Source organism: Dermacentor silvarum, chromosome 4, assembly GCF_013339745.2.
Source record: "Dermacentor silvarum isolate Dsil-2018 chromosome 4, BIME_Dsil_1.4, whole genome shotgun sequence".
Classification (NCBI taxonomy): Eukaryota; Metazoa; Arthropoda; class Arachnida; order Ixodida; family Ixodidae; genus Dermacentor; species Dermacentor silvarum.
The window spans coordinates 20,776,251-20,797,542 of NC_051157.2; the positions used below are offsets into that span (position 1 = coordinate 20,776,251).

Below are 21,292 nucleotides of genomic sequence, written 5' to 3' on the forward strand. Positions count from 1 at the left end.
GCTTTAGCGTAGAAAAAATAAAAATTGCCGGATTTTAACGCAAAACTTTCGTGTTCTCTTTCCGACTGGCGCACCGCGCACATAGTTTGTCCGCAAAACAAGTAACAAGAGCACATCACGATGCCAGTGGCAAGCACGTGCCACTGGCATGTATAAATACGTCACACAATTCATACAGGGAACAGCGTGCACATGCGATCGTCGACGTCATTTCGAGCGTGTCTGCGCGTATAAAGAAGACGCCTTTAAAGGTGGCTTCTCCACAGGCTAATGTCCTGTGTGGAGAAGTCAACTACGGTAATTCTCTTCTTATTTCATTGCTACCGCATTTATGCGCCCAAGTAATCGAGAACGTTACGATAGCAAGAGCAAGCATCGTTTTCAGCAAATGCGTAACAAAATAAAAGGCGCATCATAAATCGGCGCCTTCGACTGTGGCATACCAACGCTGTACCGTTGGCACTAGAAGTACGCAGCCCGATGTCCTCCTCGCCAAAACCCAGCGCTGATGCAGTATCTGAAGACAACTACGCGCGCCGCTGATGTCACGTGCGCACTCAAAAGTTACTAAAACACCAATATGCAAACTTCGAGAACGCACGTCTGGAGACTGGTGTCATCCTCAGAATTAGTTCCCAGTAGATACGACTTTCGAAGTCACCGGCTACAATTCGTATATTGCAATATGTGTTGAAAAGTAATTAGTTAAGCCGACATGTAAATTTTTAATTTCCCGTGCAAAAAAAATATTCGCCTCAGAGTAACCTAGCTCAAGAATTCAAATTGTGCTGTACGATAGGGGTAATTTCTCAAAAATTCTGCTTAAAAAAAGGAAAGAAAAAAGAAAGAAACGTATATTTGCAAAGCTTCAGCTAGCTATCCCAATTCCTTTTTTCCGTAGCAATCGTCGCGTCAAAACGACACCACTGGAAGCCAGCAACATTTATGTCCTTTAAAAAAAACCTGAAAGATGTAAAACAGTGCGCATCTCCCGCTTTTCGTGCCATTCCCAGCCGGTGTTTACGGTAGGCTACTTTCCGCGTTACGATTAGAGCCATTAGACTAAGGAAAGTAAGACTGGGAAAGCAGCACGTGGCGTTACGCAGGAATCGCTGACGACGCGTATTCAGTGCAACAGGTTCTCCAATCATTAAGCTATGTTAGTAGCGAAACTGAACCGAAGCAGACAGTAACGCATTCAACTCGGCGGCTTGAGTTCGGTGCAACAAGAGCCCGACGCTGACTCTCTTTGCGGGCTGAAATCTGCACGCGCTCTCAGTGTTTAGATACCGAGAGCACATCGCTGCCACCGTCGCCACACAGTACATCAGATAGCTATAAGGAGTATTCGCAGAGCTGCGTAAGCTGTCACTGGCTTTAGTCAGTCAGGAGCCGAATATACCAAAAGTCAGCCGTTCTAGAGATCGGTTTACTGCGCGCCGGACAAGCCACGTACGACAGCCGGCGTTCGACACGGCTGTGAAGGCAGCAGTCAATTATGAATCGTCGACTCGAAAGAATAGCTTCGAGCACACTGCCCGACACCACCGACAGCTTTCAGAACACTGCACGGTTCTAAAGAGACAGACAGAGAGAGAGAGTATACGGACAGAGAGCAGTAGCCGCGGGCTAAGTATAGCCGCGAAGTCGTTTGCCGCCTGAAGAAGCGATCAGCTCTCCGAGCGCTGTCGTTGATGCCGATTCCGCAGGGAGAGAGAGTGCATAGCCGGGAACCACGGCAAGGCGAAGAAAACGAAGAGAAGCACTGCACAGAGCTCACATTGTTGGGTCGGCGACGCCACGCGGCCTATTTTCGGGGAGGAGCGGCAGCATCGTCAAAAGAATGACCCAGCCAGCGGCTAGCTCGAAGCACGCTGCACTCACTGTACAAGGTCGCTGGTCCAGGAGCGCGGGGTGTCGTGGTCATCTACGTGTATGTTGTATAGAGTAGCCGATTCGAGCGATTCCGCTGACGCCAGCGAGAGACTGTTCACGAGAGTCCGGGTGCGGACACAGCGTGTAACATCCTGCCCGCGATGAAATGGTTTTGCGGGCATCATTAGCAGCCGCGCGGCGGTCGTCGTCGACGGAAAAGTCCGGCGGAGTGTTACAAATGCGAGCGTAAGCATGGACAGACAGGAAGAGAAACGGACCCGCTTTCTTTGTCGTTTTACTAAGCAACAGGAAACGACTGCATGTATACATGTTCCACAGGATGTATAATACACCTGTGTACGCTCCATCCGAGGAAATCAATAGAAATATCAGGAGAACGGCAATTTTCGTTACGTGCGTCTGTCAGTCTTTTTGACTTTCCGAACGAAATGACCGACCACCAAAAAAAAAAAAAAAGAAAAAAAAAGTCAACGAGCTAGAATTTAACATAATATGAGACAGCAGGGCTAGCTATAATGTCCATTTCGTGTATAAAGACCTTATCATGATAGACGGGAACGGGAGGCCAACGAAACACTTGCAGCCAGTACGGGAAATTCGAAAAGGTGCAGTTCAAACAAACAAGACGACATCACGATTAATCGGAAATTCTCGCGGCGATGCGGCGCGCTACAGGAAAAGGAAGTGAAAACCATACGGAACGAATTTCCGGCGCATTCGCGGCCTAACGTCGACGCGTCCGCTGTACGCCATACGGACAGCCACGCTGATTGTGTGATGGCATTTACACACATTGGCTGCTGCGGCCGCATTTTGATGGGGGGCGAAATGCGAAAACGCTCGTGTATTCAGATTTAGATGGAGGTTGAAAAAAACCCAGGTGGACAAAATCAATTAGGAGCCTCCCATTACGGCGTGCCTTATAGTCAGACCGTGGTTTTGGCGCATAAAATACGAGAACTTTTACTTTTATTCATTTTACACGCATTTGCTTTAATCCATAACCATGTAGAACACACATAAGCCGGAATAACAGCCCGGTCATCGTGCAACCCAAGCGGCCACGCCCACGCCGAGCGACGACACATCGAAAACAAGTTGAAAACGCGCTTTCACGTCCATCAAAAACGGCGCTATCCGAATTTCAACCTTCCGGAATCCTCCTCTTTATCGTTTGGATTCGAAAAGTTCGGGAAGCGTTCTATTCGTCCGAGAAATTATAGTTGTAGTTAAATGTATTTTAATGAAACTAAATTTAGAAATAAGGTCGCAAGAGAATATCGACGCATCGGAAGCCTGATTTTGGAGACAATGAAAAAATACAAATCGTTCCAGCGAGCCCTTCCCGGACAGACGCCAACCATAACTTGATATTATAGAACTTTCTACATCCGCTTTTCCTTTTACTTCAGATCTTTAATTGTCTTTATGTCTCTTATGTAGAGATCACAGCCCTCGACAACACTCATTTATCGAATGCTCTATTGCAGGCGCATCACGTTATGCCAACTATACCAGCTGTGCGATAGAGCCGGCGCCGCTGTCCCAATATATACATGTTTTAATAAGAACTCGAGGGCGTGCACTTCAAGCGCGAATCACACAAAGTATGTTTATTCCCCTCATACTACCTTAGTTTTCCCTGCCCTACTAAGATTATCGGAGACAACTCGATAAAGGATAAGCTTTGCAAGTCTGCGACCATAGACTATATGCTTGGCGTCAACAGGAGACCCCAAAAATTAAGAGAGACCAGCATAAAAATGCAGTTTTGCCCGAATGGCAAAGCACAGAAAGCGATCGCTATGTTTATTATAGCGTTCGGTTCGAGCTCGATTGGAAGGTGTTCTAACCCGCGGGGCAAACATGGCGCGACGCAGCTGCAGTACGCGAGGCATGCAAATTTTGTTATACGCAGCAGAAGCAGCACCCCATGGCACCAGCGGCGGTATTCTGTAAGAGTCTCTACCTAGTGGACTGTTCATTTTGGCTGTCGCTGATTGGCTGCTGCGTGATGTGCAGGAAGGTGCCAGCCAGTCTCCTTCCTGCACGTCAAGCAGCAGCCAATCAGCGACAGCCGGAATGGACAGTCCACTAGAGTAGACTTTTACAGAATACCGCCCCAGGCGTATCCCAATGCTGGCGTGAGGAGCTTTCCTACACACACGTTCAAGCGGTGTTAAAACGAGGCGTAGGCGTGCGTATATATGAAGGCCCTACGCTGACGTCATCAGGAACACCGCCAAGCGGTGTTGCAGGCACCTTACCTCTATGCGGTGCCCGAGACGAGGCTCGAGACCGACGGAAAACCATTGGCGTTCGTCAGCGCCCAATGAGAGGATCATAGACAGCATTAGCAGGGCCATTAGCTTGCCGTTGGTTTTCCGTTCCACTCAAACTACTGTATATGTGCACCACGATGTGCACGCACACAGCAGATCAGTGGGAACGGTCATGTGCGCGCGCACAACGAACATATGGCAACAGCGTAAGGCAAAACGCTGCGCTGTCTAGAGCCGATTGAGCGGAGCATCACGGTCCGTGCACTTGTGGCTAGGTCGTTTTTGCAGCCAAACGCACTGCGGGTCGCTCGCGTCCTTGGTGGCCTTCTATAAAACTCCGCACGCAGGCCGCAAATACACCGTCGATACCGCAACAGTACGGTGGCAGCGACGGCAACAGCGATGGCGAAAACGCGCCTCGAGTGTCCGTATACAGTTGAAGGTCTCTACAGCGAAATCACCTTTATAACGAAGTACTGAGTATGTCCCTGTCAAATTCATATATTCCATACGTATTGTGAACGCGTCTATACAACGAAGGCCACTTCAACGAATTCGCCTGTACAACGAAGGAATTTAGGCATCTCCTGACGGCTGATTTGTTGCTTTACAACAAACGAGCTGAACGTATAGCGGTACCGCCATTGCCTTCCGCAGACGTCACCAAAGTGCGCCCTGTGCTAACGGCAGCGCTAGCTACACACTTCGACGAGCGCATCGGTACTATTAGTCCTGCTGCACTGCTCCAGGAATCGCTCAACTTGTACGCATGCATGCTTGTTGTAACGCATCGACGGGTACGACAACTGACGAATACCTCGCCGTTGATGGCGACGTGATGATGTAACCGTAACTGCCGACTGATGACGTCTTCAAAGGCTTCTAAGGCGTAAAGGACGCGATTGTCAACGAAGGCTAGAGTGATGAAGATCCCGTAAACGAACGAAGAATTTTGACGGCAAGGGAGGCGACAGCGGCGGCTTTTTACATTGCGTAGCTCCTGCGTTTTGCGGCAGAGCATGCTGCGCACATCGGTGTAATAAGATTGGCAATAAATTTAGCAGAGGCAAGTTCTGGAGAAAAAGGAAAACGTGCGCTAAAAAAAAGCGACTTTTTGCACTAAGTACGTTTTGAATTCAATGTTAAACTAAGGTTTTCTTTTATTGAACGCGCTTAGTCTGCTCCAATGTAAGCGGCACGCCGGGCGACATTTACAACGAAGTGGCCTGTATAATGAATGATTTGGAGGTCCCGAGCACTTCGTTATAAAGGCGTTGGACTGTAGTTACTACCACAATGAAACGTTGAAATACGGATCGAATATAAGAGCCGCTCTTCCGTTGTATATTATACTCGCGGATGTCATCACACTTACACTGGCACCTAACTGCAGAAGCAACACACAAGGTTTTAGTTTATACCAAGAAACTCCGTGCAAGATGTCAAAATCTTGCACCTAATGGTGATGTCGAATAAAAAGTAATGTGCATCAATTGTTGCGTGCCTAAGAAGCCGGGCACTGATACAGAACAGACCAGTGATTTTCCATGCACAGCGAACGTTTCGCGCAGCCACACTGCTGTGTTTAGCAGCAATCTATACCAGGTAGCGTCGCCATTCGGAAATGCTGATGCAGTGAGTTGTATACAGTTTCACCCGGATATATCGAATCTGCACGGCATCACAAAAAAAAAAAGATCGATATATCAGTAATTCGATATATAAAATAAATATTGTATACAAAACGTTTCAATGAGATTTTACTGCTGTTCGTTATACACAATAATGCGTTATATGTTGATTCGATATATCCGGGTTCGACTGTATGTGCACACATTTTCACAGCTTCCAAAACAATTATATAGATACTGTATATTCGCAGGACGCTAGTCAAGGAACACATAACGACGGCCCATGCCCCGCGAGGGGCACTACAGGGAAATAAATCATTATGAAAATGATTATTATATTAATGAAGATTATGAAGGGAGGGAAGAGGATGCAAAGAAGAAACCGACTTCAATAACCGTGTCGCAATTCTCCATTCTGCAGAAATTCTAATACCAGTTATTCTTTCGCAGTCAATAATAAGGGAACATCATTATCGCGCATAGTGAATTAAGTGATGACCTACATGTAGGTGAAACCAGATGACTTTCAGTTACCAAAACGATAGCGCACAGTGCTTCCCTACTTCACATTATTATGTCCACAACAAACTGCGGGTGAGTATGACGGCAATAAAAAGTCACTATATATAGGCACCGTAAATAAGAAGAAGCCAGAGGCTTTCCGTCATGTTTTCCGCCGACAGGAAATTACTCCACACAGCCGGCCGAGTTGGCGGGGCACAAGCGACGGGTTTCTTCCTCTGTCGCTCAATCGCTGCCTCTCGTCGAACTTGACGGCGCCACGTTTGAAAGGCTTCAGTCACCACAGGAAACCAACGTTGTCGAGAACAAGAGTGGAACGCGATAGCATTCAAAGATCCTTGACTGTTTCTCACACTTCCCGGCAACTGCAGCTTATGTAACCGTAATGTTTACCGGGAAACGCTGGCGGTGAACGCTATGCACGAAGGCGCGCTTTCTGGTAGAAGTGTTTTGTTTCATGACAATTGTTTGCGGGCTGTGACTCTCAAAATTCCGAAGAAAATATAACTTTGTAAAGAATGCAAGACAAAGTGAGAGCAACTCCGGTGGTCAAATATATTTGGAGGGCCTGCGTGGTTGGGGTTGATTTTCTCGGCCGCGGGCGGCAATGCCGACGCCGACGCCGGATTTTCTGCGACACGGGGCCCTAAACGCTATCGCGTTAAAACACAAAACACGCTTACGACGCGGCTGCTAACCTGAGTGTTGAAGCGGCCGGCGGCAGCTAGTCCAGACCAATGGCTTGCCTTTCTCCTTCTTCCATTTCACTTACACGAAGCGCTGTTACTGAAATCGGGAATGACGGTTTGTGCCTGTCCTGACGGTTTCTGCCTGACAGGCTGATAACTGGTATACGGAGGAGAGAGAGAGAGGTCTGCACAGTCTATATAGCTTCAAACTTTCCAAAAGAGTTGAGCACGAGAAATCAAGCGACGGAACAGACAAAAGTCTCGCTTTGCGCTCCCCGCCAGGTATTGGTAAATGGCCAGCCATTAGAGGCGCGACAGTGCTCCATCACAGCGGGATCGACGCCTTCCGCCGAGGATATCTCGGCGGGCAAGGAGAAACGCGGCGGATTTGCGCCGCGTGCACCGCGAGGGGAATCGAAGAGACAAAAGCCGGCGCGATGTCTGCGCGAGGCCTTTCCACCACGCGAGAACGACACACACGGGCCGACGGCAGAATTTAATTTCGCGAAAGCCGGCCAGGAGGAGAGAAGGGCTGGGCGCCCAGCACGGATAACTTTAGCTCGGCGCTGACCTCGCCCGCTTCCCCGCATAGAAGCGCACGGCGAACACCGAGAGAGGCTCAATTTTAGGGCCGTGTCAGTTATGCAAAGTTGGCTCCCAGGACTGCCACTATTTTTTTTTTCCTTCTCCCTCCTGAAAGCGGCATCGCAGAGACCGGGCGTCCTCCTCCCTAACAGCTCCCGGGACAACGCTGCCGCGCAACCAACTGTCATGACAAGGGGTGGGGGTAGGGATCTGGAAAGACGGGCATGGGAGGAATGGCTCGTCCGACCTGTTCGTCTCTCAATGCGCCACGCAGGCAGATGCGGATGGCGGGGAGAGGATGAGAGCGCCAGGGGTGCAATTTGGCCCGCGTCTCCTCCACCCGTCCCCCTCCCCTCCTGGTCCGGCGCCCCGGGCCGCAGCCCACAAAGGGGGTCTCTGCCGTTTACCAATAAGGCAAGTTTATTGCCACATCGATCGCGAGCCGCGCGCTCGCCCGCAGTCCGGCTGTAAAAATATTTTCCCCGTGTGTTGCGATAGGCAGTGGGGGAGTGAGAGGGGGGGGGGGGGGACAGCCGTCGCCCGCTACGCTCGCTCGCTCGCTCGCACGGCGGCACGGGGGCTGGGAGGAGAAGGAGGGGGTCCGGCGCCACTTTTTTATGCGCGCCGCGCTCTTGTTTTCTTTTGCCCTCTCCCGTATGCGAGCCACTCTCTCCCAAAAAGAATGGGCGAGTTAGAGAAGGAGGGAGGCCAGCCCAGTCAGGTGACCCCGATCGAGCGCTCCGGTTGGAGGAACGCCGCGCCTAACACACTTTTTTTCCGTCGGCTAAAAATTTCTCGGGGAAGGAAGGCCCGCAGACGAGACGCCGGCACTCCCGCGGGCCGGGCTAGGAAAACATTTTTCCGTGCCGCCGCTGCCGCCATCTTGGAGCGGCGCCCGTTGGCGAGGTCGTCGTCGCCGCCGACGCCGCATCTGCTGCTGCTGCGGTGCACGACGCGGGAGCTTTGTTTTCGGACCACGGCGACGCCGGGCCGCTCCCGTCTTCCAGCACGCGCCTGCTGACCCGCGGGGAGAAAAACGTGAGTGCTCTCTGCCACGCGTGGCGTCAGCTGCAGCCGGGCGCCGCGAGCGACCCTGGTTGTCTGTCTGTGCGCGTGCGTGCGTACGTTCACTCGCCCCCCTCCTACCCTCGTACACGCAGAGTGTCTCCGCTTCCCGGAAGTGACGTCACGCTCCTGTGCAAGCGCATCGGTAGTAGCTCGACGTCTGGGCCGGCGTCTTGCCGGTGTCTTCTTTTTTCTTTCTTTTTTTCTCCCCTCAGCAACGCCGTGTTGCAGAACACTCGTGTTGAGTGGCCGTCGCTAAAGTCGCCGTTCGGTCCCCTGCCTCTGTTCGAACCTTGCACCGACAGCCGCATCATACGGACCCGACATATTCAATTAGGAGCAGGGTTTACAGACCTTGCATCCTTAAATCCCTCTTGCGAACTCGAAGACTGACGTTTTGTGCGCTAGTCGTTGTTCGTGCACGAGTCATCTGGGGCCGTGTTCTCGATCACTTTCGGGGATTTCACTTCCAGTGCGCGTCGAATGGATAGCCCAGCGGATAAGATGCCCGTCGTTCATGTTAGGCGTGGTCACGCCAAAGGCGAAAGTATATGCACTCGAAAGGTACCGCTAAAAAATACGGCCCTGTTTAACCACGAATATTCCGCTTTCAAGTCCCATATATGGCATGCGGCGAGCAATGTTTTCAGCCACTCCATGAAGATGAGCGCAGATCATTCGGGTTCCACTCGTGAAACAACTGCTTCACGAAGACACGCACATGACGCTACCCGTTGAAGCGTTCCGACATAGCTTCATCACCGTTTGCCTCAAACTACGGGTCGCCAATGTTCCAGAGCCGTTGTGGTTCGCGGGAATAAACATGGCGCTGGAAACCCTAGATCAACGAGCTCACTCAACGCTTTCGTTTCATGCCACTGGCTCACGCGTGTCATTGCTGTGAAGCCATCATTGCTGTGAAGTCACGTGTCATTGCTGTGAAGCCAATCGCCCAATAGGTGCTTGAGCCGATGCAACTTTTTTTTTTTTTTTATGGACCTGCACAGCGTGGCGCAACGATACGGGGAGAACTAAATTCATTATTATTTGCATTACATGACATCTATCCAACGCCGCCTCAGCTGAAGACTATAGGACAACGCAAGATAAACTGAGTCCAGAATATCACCAAACTTACTGCAGAATGAAATGCATTATGAATTGGTAAAACAAATAGAACGTACCCTGAGTGTCAAACAGTGTGAGTGCCAAAAGCGCATGGCGCACCCAGGTCTGCGCTTCCGTTCTTTTCAATGACTGTACGTGTGAGCCATTTAAATCGAATTGCATGGAAACTTAAATAACGGTGGCATCCATACTGGTCTTGGTCGTTTCTCGTTGGACCCGAAGGCAGCAGTAATTAACCGAAATAATTTACGGCACAAATTTGTAGAAATATACGGCGCCCTTAAATGTGAAAATGCGCACCATTAAAAAACGCCATCGTATACCACAGTGGCGAGGAACTAGCCAATGAAACACGTACAAGTTAAGGGCTTTGCATCGCGACTATTGCAGCCAAAGCCCCAACACCTTTCGCGAAGCTGAGACTCCTTTCCAGAAATGTTATACGAAATCGAATGAACTGCACTTCCGGTACCCCGTTCGACTCATACTCAATTGTGAAATAATTTGAGGGGCGGGGGCAACGTTAAAGGGGGGGGGGGGGGGGGCAGGAGGGGAAAGAACGACCGGTTCTGCTTTTTGATACGCATGTGAGCAGAAACTCATGCACAAGGAGAAAGCCGCATTTGTTTACTGGTGAGTCACGGTTAGCGTGACGCGAAAAATGTCGCAAGCAAGGTGCGACGTGGAAACGGACAGAAGTGCGCAGCTTAAAATTCCGCATCACACATGTCCCAAACGCATAGAGGGTTCGTATCGCGGAAGCCATGGCGGTTTGGTGTCTCTGAGCGTCTGTTTAGGATTTGAAAGTTTTGCCTGTACACAGTGTCATTTCGCCAGAATACGTCGGACGGAGCTGCGAATGGCAGTGCAAATGAATGGCAGAAACGTAAAGCCGAAGATACGGCCTTCTTCCTGCATTGTCTGTTATGTTCCAGCGACAAATCTCTTCAGCGAGACGCAAATTTCCTCGCTCTCCACTTGCTCCCGTCAGTTAGTGCTCTATAGCACATTCTGGTTGAACAGTGCGTCAAAACACCTGGACACAGGCGGTGCTATTCGCGTCGCCGTCCTGGTGTGTCGGCAAAATAGTCCTGGTGTGTCGGCAAAATAGTAACGCTAACACGTTCAGGCTACAGTCTTCTGTTGCTCTGTATACAACCGAAGCGACGTCCAGGTAACCGCCCAGGTAACCTGCAACGCTTTGGGCGCAAAAAAAATAATAATAATAATTCCACGTCTGACAACATGGCTTGCGGCAACGCCGACTTATTGCGCAAAAAACTTTAAAAAGATACAAGAACTCTTCATGCCTTAAGGCTTCAGGTCATCATCCTTGGGCCATATTTTGCAACGATCCGTTTCATTTCCCCTCATTTTGTTGTCATCGGTCGCGGATAGTGCCTCATAAAGACGGCGGGTGGTGGTGGTGCTACTGGAACCAATGACGAAGAGGCAAAAAGAACGGCAAACAAAATAGATCGTTACAAAACACGCAACAAAAGGCGCGCTAGCGCTGCAGCAGGTGTTCCGATTTGCCCGCTCTACTCCGTCAAGGCGCGCTCGTGACGTCGCGTCGCAACCAATGGGAATTCATGTGCCGTTTCTCTTCTACAGACGCCGCCGGCTTTTTCGCTCAATGGTCATTTGATGCTTCCGCATCAATAGCGAGACTGCATTCGTTCATTTTCTTTTCTTTTTCTTTTTTACAAAGCCTTTCCATGCGCGCATTCCTGTCACAGGGCTTCTTGGTCCGTATACAAACTACTTCGTGCTTTCACCAGCGCTTTCTCGTGCCAGTAGACGGTGGCCAGCAGCCACGGCCGCTATTTTATCACATAATCAGCAAGGATGCCCAAGTCCCTCGTGTACAGGTAACATGCACTCGGCCGAAATATGCGACGCATGGCGCTGCTTATGGTTAACCTCCGCCGAAGCTGCCCACTCATGTGCGGCGACGCATGGAAGAACTCGGTGCTGGCGCGTATACAGAAACGAAAAAACGAGCCGACGATCTCCGATCTTCAGTGATCAAAGTACCGCAGCTGGCTCGCTCAATGTAGATTATAAATAAGTCACTGCTTCATTATTTCCTCCCCCCGTCCCGCATTCGACGCTTTCATTGCTGCTTTTTCCGCACTTTTTTTTTACCCCCCCTCTCGTTCGACTCGCTCAAAGTTCGCTCTCTCGACACGTCGAATGAAACAGAACAAAGCGGCTCCAGAACGGGCCTCGCGGAGGGACATAAAAAATAATAAAGTCTCGGCAGTAGGAAAAAGAGAAACCTGTCTTCGCGGGAGAGTGAACACAAGAGGAAGAAAAAGAAGAGGCGGGGAGTTCGTTGCCTTGGGGGCCCCGAGCAAAAGCCTGTTTCGCGATGAGGTGTGTGTACGGTAGACAGATAATAGACGGGCCGTACCGACACTTTTCGTGGTTTCTTTTCATCTTTTCTTTTTTAGCGGGACAGAAGAGAAGGAATCGAGATTGGCATCACCTTCGCGCGTACGATATGAACAGGGGACGCCTTTGTGCGCGAGGACTGTAATGACTCGCCGCGCCTTTACTTGCCAGGCCGCTCCCCGACCTGGGAAGCTTGTCTGGAGAGAAAAAGAACCCTTTCTCTTAAGAAAAAAAAAAAAAAAAAAGGAATGCATGAAACAGTGGTTTCAGAAATGATATGCGTCCATTGAGCTCTTGAGGCGCATGATGAAGGATCTAGCGGTGTATTCGGCGGAAGGAAGAAAACGCACACAAAAACTGGACAGAAACGTGCGAGGCCGTGGAGGGTTCGTATCGGGTGTTCAACGTGACTTGCTAGACGCGGTCAACCGCCGATATACTGCGATAGAAGACGTGCGGGTGGCCCCCTCGAGTGGCGTGGTTAGACAACACGGGCGTGCAGCAGTGTCGGCTGTCTCGGCAGCAGTGTCGCCTAAGTGTCAAACGCCCTTGCCAACAAACTGAAAGGCAGTAGCCGATTTTCTAACGTTCCATTTCACTCTCTCTCTCTCTCTCTCTCTCTTTATTTTTATTTTTTGTCATTGCCTTGGGCATGGCTCGCGCGCAGCCTTTATCGGCGCCAGGTGATAAGAATGTAAAATGAAATGGAACGTTACAAAATACCAAATACCGGCCTTGGTTTCGTTTTAAAACTGGGTGCCTAAACTCGCACATCATCTTTGTGGTAGTAGCAATATGCATTACGTAAGCACATTATGGTTTCAAACAGTGGTGCACGCGCGTTGCAGTTCAGTTGTGTCGCGACAGTGCAATCAGAGAAGAGTGCAGCAATAGAAATGTACAGTGTAATGCAGCTTATCTTGTGAAATTTATGAATGAGCCCGACAGCGTCAATCCACGACGAATGGTTAGGGTCCGATAAGAGTCGGTGTCACGGCGTGGCGGGAGTCGCAAAGCGGGCAAAGCAACTCGCTGCTTTAAAGGCGCTCACGAAGGGAACCACTTGTGAGCACTGCTCGGCGCACAGCGAAATGGGAATGACAGTCGTGGCGAATGAAATACCCGAACGATGGGCAGAAGCAGACAAACCATGTTCACTGTTTCAAAAAAGAAAAGCAAAGAACCTCTCTCGTGCCCACGTGCATTGAGTGAAAACCCCGTGTCGATAGCTACGTCAGAGAAAAAGCAGTTACAGCGATAACATCCCGCGGACAGGGTCTTTATCTTCCCCTGCTCTAGAACATTTATTTCCCGTAAACTGTGATTTTCCCGACGTAACCAAATGTGTCTCCAGGCTGGGACCGTCCACGTGCCTGACAAAGTCCTTCCGTGCAATAAAGGAATATTGATATGTTCGGATCAGGCATGAGTATGTACTTGTACCACAGTTGTGCGCCAAGAGATTTCGCCCACTCGGCCAGCATTCTCCGCCGCGCAGACTCGCTCCATATTAACTCCATTAATAACACATCGACTAAGTAAATACCCCGCTTCTCCCAGTTATGCTCACTGCCCAGATCACACCTCCTTCACTTATACCCCCGACTCTGCCCACACGCACAAGCCGTATACCACAATGTCTGTGAATGTTACACCCGTTCACCAATCCTTTCAGAACTGGCTCACTCTGCCACACGAGCAACTAGGAGGGCTCATATAGGCCTTCGTGCGGCATGTCCAACAAGTGTTGGCCAAACCGTTAGGTATGACGACTGCCAACACTTTTTCTCGGTAACAATATTTTTTTTTCTCGGTAGCACGCTTTTACTCTGATCTCAGGATCGCGTTAGGTTTACTCCTGGTGCGCACGGTATAGCCTGTCCCCCGCAGCTGAATATTTCTGCACCCTCCCGACAGTGCTCGCCACGTCGTGGTGCAGGTCCACGACTGAGCGAACCGGAGGATGGCCGAGCACTGTGCCAACAACGACCCAATGTCCGGCGGGGCCGGCGTTGCGGCGGGAGACAGCCCCGGCCTGTGCGTGAGCCAGAAGATCCACTGGCCGCACAACGTCACCTGCTACCTGGTCAAGTTCTACCGGCAGACGCCCTGTCTGTGGGACCACTCGCACCGCGACTACAGCGACAAGGCGGCCAAGGAGCGCGCCCTGCAGCAGTTCTCCAACGAGACCGGCTACCCCGTCGAGGCCGTGCGCAAGAAGCTCATCAACCTGCGCAACCAGTTCACCAACGAGTGGCAGAAGATGGACCGCAGCAGCAACTCGGCCAAAGCCGTACCGCACCAAGTGGGCCTTCTACAAGTCCCTCACTTTCCTCAAGGACGTCGTGCTGCCAAGAAAGCCCAGGAACGCCTTGCATGTGAGTGATACATGAGCAGAAACTCGGCCTTAGCGGGAACTGATCGGGCGAGTATATAGCGACCCTGCACTTCACGCATAGTATAGACAACGTTTAAATTTCAGTTATTTATTTCCTTCGTTTGGAAAATGTTTCGTCTTGAACGGCGCACCACGCCAAGGAGGTGTTCCTTTGCAATATAATAAACATTTTTTAATTAGGGACGCTGTTCAAATACAGGTGAAACCAGCATTTTAGAATAATGGAAAGGTTGTAAGTATTCACCCATGTAATGAAGCTCACTATACTTCGTTATTTACCACGCGGTGGTTTTCGTGGCTTGTATGTACACAGCTTTCTTGAAGGCGTAAGCCTCCGAATACTCCTATAAACCGTTGTCTTCTAATGCGCCAGCGGTCGTATGCCGACACAGCTACAGTTATACATGGCTCTTGCTTTCACGTTAGCCACAAACTGCCAGTAACAGATTGTTGCGAAATGTGGACGACGCCCTCAACACATATGGACGCGTTCGTGTTGCCTTCCCACGCGTATAGACAGGGGCTACTTTGCGAGCAACGCTGAACGAGGTACAAGCAGACAACATCGTCCAAGCAGTTTCAGTGATGTGTGTCGATGCGGCGATATGATTAGTATGACAGGGCATCGGGCCTGAGTGCAGTAACGGGCGTTGCCACCACTGAAAAATGTTCGTCGTGTTCTTTTACCCGCAGCACGAGGGCGTACACATGAGGATGCCTCCGATGGGCGTGCAGGGCTTCGACTCCCGCTCGTTGGACATGAGCCCGAGCTTTGGTTTTGCCAGAGAGCGGCGGCTCCAAGATGTCCCGCAGTTTCATCACGACGGCCTGCGACTCGAGAATTCCGCGCAGAACCATCAGAACCACAGGGCGTCGCAGAACAACCACAACGAAGACTCCTCGCACCTCGACGGGGCCTCCGGCGGGCCCGCGCTGCTGGACGGCGTAGGGTCGCAGCACCAGGACGGCCACCGAGACGGCTCTTCGCACCAGACGCCGCCGCAGCACCAGCCTCCTCAGGACCAGGACGTGACCGTGATCGGGGCGGGCGCCGACGTGGACGACCTGGAGCTGTCGCAGTCCAGCAACTCGTTGGTGCTCTCGCCCGAGGTGACGCTCGAGGAGCCGTCGTCCAGCGAGAGGAGGATCCTCCCGGTGAGCATCGCGCGGGCCTCGCTTCAGCGCGCACGGCGATCGCGTGTAGAGCTTACGCTCTTGTGCACGAAATGCATGATGTGCGTGCCAGCGGCACAGTGTGAAGGATGAAACCGATGCAGCTTTGGTTTTGGTCAGCGTAACGAAATTACTATACGAGGCTTCAAGCGGCGTATTTATGTTTAGAAGAACTTCAACTTATCTGCGCTGTTTGTTAAAGGATATCGAAGCAGAGTTTTGACGCTTTATGCGCGACATGGTAAAAGAAAGGAGGAACGAAAGCGTGTAACAAGATAACACATATGTCGTTTGTCCTTGCGTGTCTTCACTGTGTACACATGATTGTCTATGCCACAGGCGCGAACAGCATAGAATTATAGGACTACGAGAACTGCACTTCGCAGCATTGTTTGAATCGACCCTAACTTCTTTTCAGGCGGAAGATGACGGGTTCCACCAAGAGATACGACCAACGTACACATTTCCAGGGGAGCGTTACGGCGACATACAGAGGTACGAAATTATAGGAAATGGTGTGCATGGCCATGCTATACGATGTTCGGTCTTGGAAAAAAATGTACGATTGGAGGCATGAGCGCGGCATACATCGAAGCCGGTTCACAGCTACTGGTGATAAAGTTAGAAACGTAAAGTAATCTGCACACAAGCGATATGCGGTATTTAAATAACGCCACAGATGACCTCTTGCGATCTACTTCGGAGTCCAGGGCTACAAGAGCAGTCGCAGTGCACACTCTATCAGGTGTTTTACTTCGCCTTAACCTGAATGCCGACTACAGCGCCGAATCCGCGTCTTCGAATATAAACAGCAGAACTAATCGTTGATTCCGTCACGACAGCCGAGTATCGATCGGTCGTACGTCAATTTAATTTGCGAAGGAATCGTGGAGCACCCCATTCTGTGAGCATAGCTAACGAGCTTCCGGATACTGTACTCAGTACGTGCCTGCGCGCTGTACATGCAGAGCAGCTCGCGCTCTTCGCCGGCGCGCACCTTACACCCATGCGTCATTTCACCGGCACTGTATTTCGTCAAACCACGCTAAATACACAAAACACTTCATTAATCACAAGCGAGGAAACTTGAGATGAATGGGCTGAACGCTCTCCCGGCTGTAAAGTACCGTGATGCGGGCATATGTAAAGGAATGCCGCGTAAAACGCTGGTCAATTCACTATCGCCCGGTGTATATACAACGCGCACGTTTCTCTGGCGCAGGGGCGACCACGTGGACGCGTTCACGTGCTACATCGGCACCGAGCTGCGACGCATTCCGGACGAGGAGACTGTGGGCCAGCTGAAGCTGCAGATCCTCAAGCTCATCTTCGACGCCCAGGCAACCACCGTCGCCTACGGCAACGCGCACCCACAGCAGTGATGGCGCGCGCGCGCCCCCGTCAACGATCAAACACTGCCAACGATAGCGGACTACGCGTGTATATGCTACAGTGCGGTCCAGTGTCGCAGGGAACGCTTTAGTAACATGCAGCATAGGGTAAGGCCCCCAACCCCACTCAGGGCTTGAGTATCCAGTCCAGGGGTTCATAATTATTTCGGCTATATATGAGGTCGCTTGATATGTCTGCCCCAGTCTCAGCGACTGAGAATACATATAAAGACGCCGTTGAAGAAACGAACAGGCGTGCGACATCGAACGCGTATACTACGATTTCAACTTTTGAAGGCAGCTATAACTGCGAGGCATTCGAATCTGGCATCCGGCAAACAAATTAAATGATGAATCTAAATTTTCCATTTCGCTCTGCTGAAAGCTACATTAGGCTGTTGGTAGCTATATCTGCCTTACCTAAATTTTCCCTAGCGTCTGAGCCCAGGCTGAAGAAAGCGACTATACGTGTGCGTCCGCAGCAAATGATCAACGCTTCAACGACTTCTTTAACGAAGCGTTAAAACGCTTTGTTAATGACCGGTGTTAATGACCGGTATACAGACAATTATTTACTAGCGCCTTCGGATGTTCGGCGCTAAACGAGGGAGGTACTCCGGCCCTTGATTGTAAAATTAGGTGTTCCCTGTCACACTGGACAAGACCGTATATACAGTGTTCTGCCGTTTTACGCATACCTAGTGATAGAAGGGAACAAGACTATAGTGATTGATGAACAAGGCCTAAGCGCCTTCCGCGTCTCGTAATAACTATGCCCGGTGACGGCGTGAAGTTCGTTATGCGATATTGCGAACAGTTAGTTCGCGCTCGCAGGCGTTTTCTAATTATTACGCTGCGAAAACCGACCTATTTATAGTGCGCAGTGCAGGCACGGGCTTCTCCAACCGGTGACCAGAAGCAACGATCTCTATATGAGAGCTTTCTTTTACCAGTGCGTGCATGCCGAGCGCACGCAACGTTGTTAGTACGATATATATATTATAAACGGCGCCATGCATCGACGCTGCGCGCTTTTGGCGCTCACGTCTTCATGTTATGCATCTGTCTCCTTGCAAGTACGAGACTATATACAGACTCATTACAACAGCATCAAAGTAGTCGTTTTCCGTTCAACGAAAAACGCAGTTTGGCACTTACGTTCGCGTTGCGGTCGTGTCACTGCATCTATGCACAAGCGAGAACATCGCACGGCGGCGAACGGTAGGATGCTGCGTCACTGCTGACTGAAATTTTATATCAAGTGTTAGCTTTTGCATACGTGCTTTGCCAGGCTTTGCGCCCAAACGGAAGCTCGGAATGAGAACAGTAGTACACACACGAACGTGCCATTTTTATTTTTCTGTACAGCCTTAAAACAATGGCGTAGCGGCAGCTGGGTTTAGTTTAGTCGGACCAGGTTCAAGGTTTATACATTGGGTGGCTTGCACGAAGTTCTGTCAAGCGCCTGCTGTGCATTCGAGTTCGCGGAGAGACGAACGCACCACTACTACACCGTATAAGCCGCAGCGTTGATTCTGCTGTGAAAGTACACAAACGAATGTGCGCAGAACGTACACCTGTAATGACTTTAAACTTGACGCAGCGCATGCGGAAATCACGAAGTCTACAGATCCTATTTAAAGCAGCGCACTCGTTAATTAGTAAAGCAGCACCTGTAAATTAAGCCTGTACTGATATAACGCGAGAGAGCTATACCGGCGCGTTGCCGAGAATTCTTATGCAATTTGAGCGTGTATACGCCCCAGTCTTCGAAGGTGCATGTGAGGAGTCACGTATTGAGGGTATATATATCTATATACTATGTAAATGCAAGGTCACAAGATGAACGCCATATATTTCCGTGCTTTACTGTCGAATCGCTCGCGACGAGGCTCCAGTCACGTAAGCGAGCAGCCAAACGAAGACTGCTCTTCCGGCCCCTACGCTCCAACGAATGTATATGTGTGTGTGAGTGTGTGTAAGCGTCAGTTTCCGCAAAAGACGCGAAAACTCCGTTTATGAATAAACGTACGCACGGATGTGATGAAATGTCTTTCCTGATCCTGCCGTGCATTTTTTCTTCTTCTTTTCTTGGTTTAATACTTCTCGCTTGTCGACATGTGCTGCGCTAACCGCGGCGCATTGACCGAGCTGTCGCGCATTAATTTCGAGCGCCGCGGCGTCTGCGACGTTTCCTACAAAATTTACTGCAGGGAACTGTAGCGCTGAACCTCGTTCAGCTACCGTGAGAATGACGCGTATACTACACGGATTTGTCTCACATTCGTGCTTGCGGCTTCGGATGTCCTCGTGACGTTATTTATGCGCTTCATCTTTCTAAACTTCAAAGCAATCGCAGTTTTTTTTTTAACAACAACGCAACATATCTCTGCGCATATGCTTAATCATTGCCAATTGTTCCATAACGCAATATTTTGTTGACAGTTGTCAATCTGCACAAGAGCAAAGCGGTTTGAAGCAAGAAAGACGACGTTTAGGCAACTGAATCCATGTACTAACCATTATTTCATGATATAGGTGAGCCACCATATACTTATAGCTCCTGAAGGCACGTACTAGCACCAGAATTTCCTGTAATAAATTTTGCATAGGAAACTATACCTGCGGCATGCCGACATGCTAGCCTTCAAAATGTAGTTAGGCCAAGTGGTGGTAACATTATTTTAAATGCTTCTACGAGTATGCTTCTTGAGCTACGTCCGCGTTGAGTATACAGCGATGCAAGCGGCTATTAGGTTAACACACACAAAGGTACAGTACTAAAAGGGGCAACCAGACGAAACGGCAAACCGTGCAACACTGCCACCGATCGCGGTCACGTATGTTATCATAGCGGATCATCAGCGTTTATCATAGATGTTATCTACCGTCCGCTATCACAGCCTTGAGCCCTATGTCACCGAACGGCGGCAGAAATACTAAAGCTGATAGAGATCGCGTAATAACGGATGAAATCTGCCTGCGTATGTTAATCGGAACGCCAAGTCGGCTCGCGCCTTTCTGCATCTGCTAACTTCGAGTCCGTTGTTTTTGGCAATGACTGTTTCCAGAGGGGAATCAACAAGCACAGTGCCTCAGGGGGCAAGGCCGTCGATGAGAAGAACCAGGAAAAGTTTCCGAGCAGCGACATGTCGCCGCAAGTGACAACAAGGTTAACGTAATAAGGCATTTATGGAGAGAGCGAGAGAGAGAAACTTTAACGAATAAAATAAAATTTCAGGTCCCGTGGAATAATTTAAACAAGAACGCAAAGCCTTTGAGGCACTGCTATGAGATAAATAAGCCCTGTGCGCTGGTTATCCTCTGGCGGAAAAGTTTTGATAGTGACCAAAGTTGAGGGTTGGGTTAGTTGGTGCTGCACTAGGAAAGTACGCCACAACAGACGCTGACAAAGGAGAGTGGACACTCACAGCGCTGCGAGTGTCCGTTCTTGTTTGTCCGTGTCTGTTGCAGTGAGAAACTTTTGAAAGTGACATAATATTCCGTTTTTTTTTTCTTCCTTTCTTTCTCTCTCTCTCTCTCTTTTGCAGGAAGAGGCGTGCGATACAATGACTAAATACTTCTGGTGAAACAGAACGACGATAGATGTCGCCACAATCGCCGTTGTCGCCGACTATATACGCACATTACGCTAATACATTACAGCCCTACCTCGGCAGGTCCCAGCTGTTAAACCTCTTGATTAAAAACAAAAAAGGGCAAGAAAGAAGATTAGGCCACCTTCCAATCGGTGGACACGAAGCTTCTCTTATGTAGATGCCTGTGTTAATGCTAACTATGTTGACGTTATGTGAAGCTCAATAATTGCAAACACTGTGTGTCATTATGAAGATGTCAAGGTTACGCTACGTAGCGAAAGGGAAACTATACGTTACATTAAGAAATTCTATAGCGGTCGGCCTGACGACTCTATAGCCTGCCGCTCTTCGCCGAAATAAAGTTAAAAGGAGAAAAAGATGGCTATGAAGACGAGGATGTGGACAAATGGCTTTACCGGATCGTACATTGCTTCCATTCCTTTGAAAGGTCCACCGACAGATTATTGCATTGTGTAGATGCTATGTTGACGTCATGCATGCAACGACATCAAACGGTTCGTACATCGCCTGCATTC

At 50.0% G+C, this 21,292-nt stretch overlaps 2 protein-coding genes across 5 annotated transcripts in view; one reads left to right on the forward strand and one right to left on the reverse strand.

Moving 5' to 3' along the window:
- The window catches only part of LOC119449595 (alpha-1,3-mannosyl-glycoprotein 4-beta-N-acetylglucosaminyltransferase B-like), a 173,983-nt gene that overhangs the window by 39,169 nt on the left and 113,522 nt on the right, over positions 1-21,292 (reverse strand). The window lies entirely within an intron of this gene.
- Positions 8,349-17,059, forward strand: LOC119449596 (uncharacterized). 2 transcript variants are annotated; one of them, XM_037712809.2, is made up of 5 exons: positions 8,349-8,643; positions 14,135-14,573; positions 15,287-15,748; positions 16,185-16,261; positions 16,989-17,059. In XM_037712809.2, the coding sequence occupies exons 2-4, from the start codon at positions 14,159-14,161 to the stop codon at positions 16,193-16,195; spliced, it is 888 nt and encodes a 295-aa protein (XP_037568737.1). In that variant the 5' UTR covers positions 8,349-8,643; positions 14,135-14,158; the 3' UTR covers positions 16,196-16,261; positions 16,989-17,059. The 2 variants fall into 2 exon arrangements, with proteins under 2 accessions (XP_037568737.1, XP_037568738.1); XM_037712810.2 differs by having other exon boundaries at positions 8,350-8,643; positions 14,113-14,573.

What these genes read in the sequence shown, in the direction of transcription:
- LOC119449596 (XM_037712809.2), top strand. Translation starts at nt 14,159, where the DNA reads ATGGCCGAGCACTGTGCCAACAACGACCCAATGTCCGGCGGGGCCGGC. An exon ending in AGCCCAGGAACGCCTTGCAT is followed by an intron (nt 14,574 to 15,286) that starts GTGAGTGATACA and finishes TTTTACCCGCAG; the next exon opens with CACGAGGGCGTACACATGAG.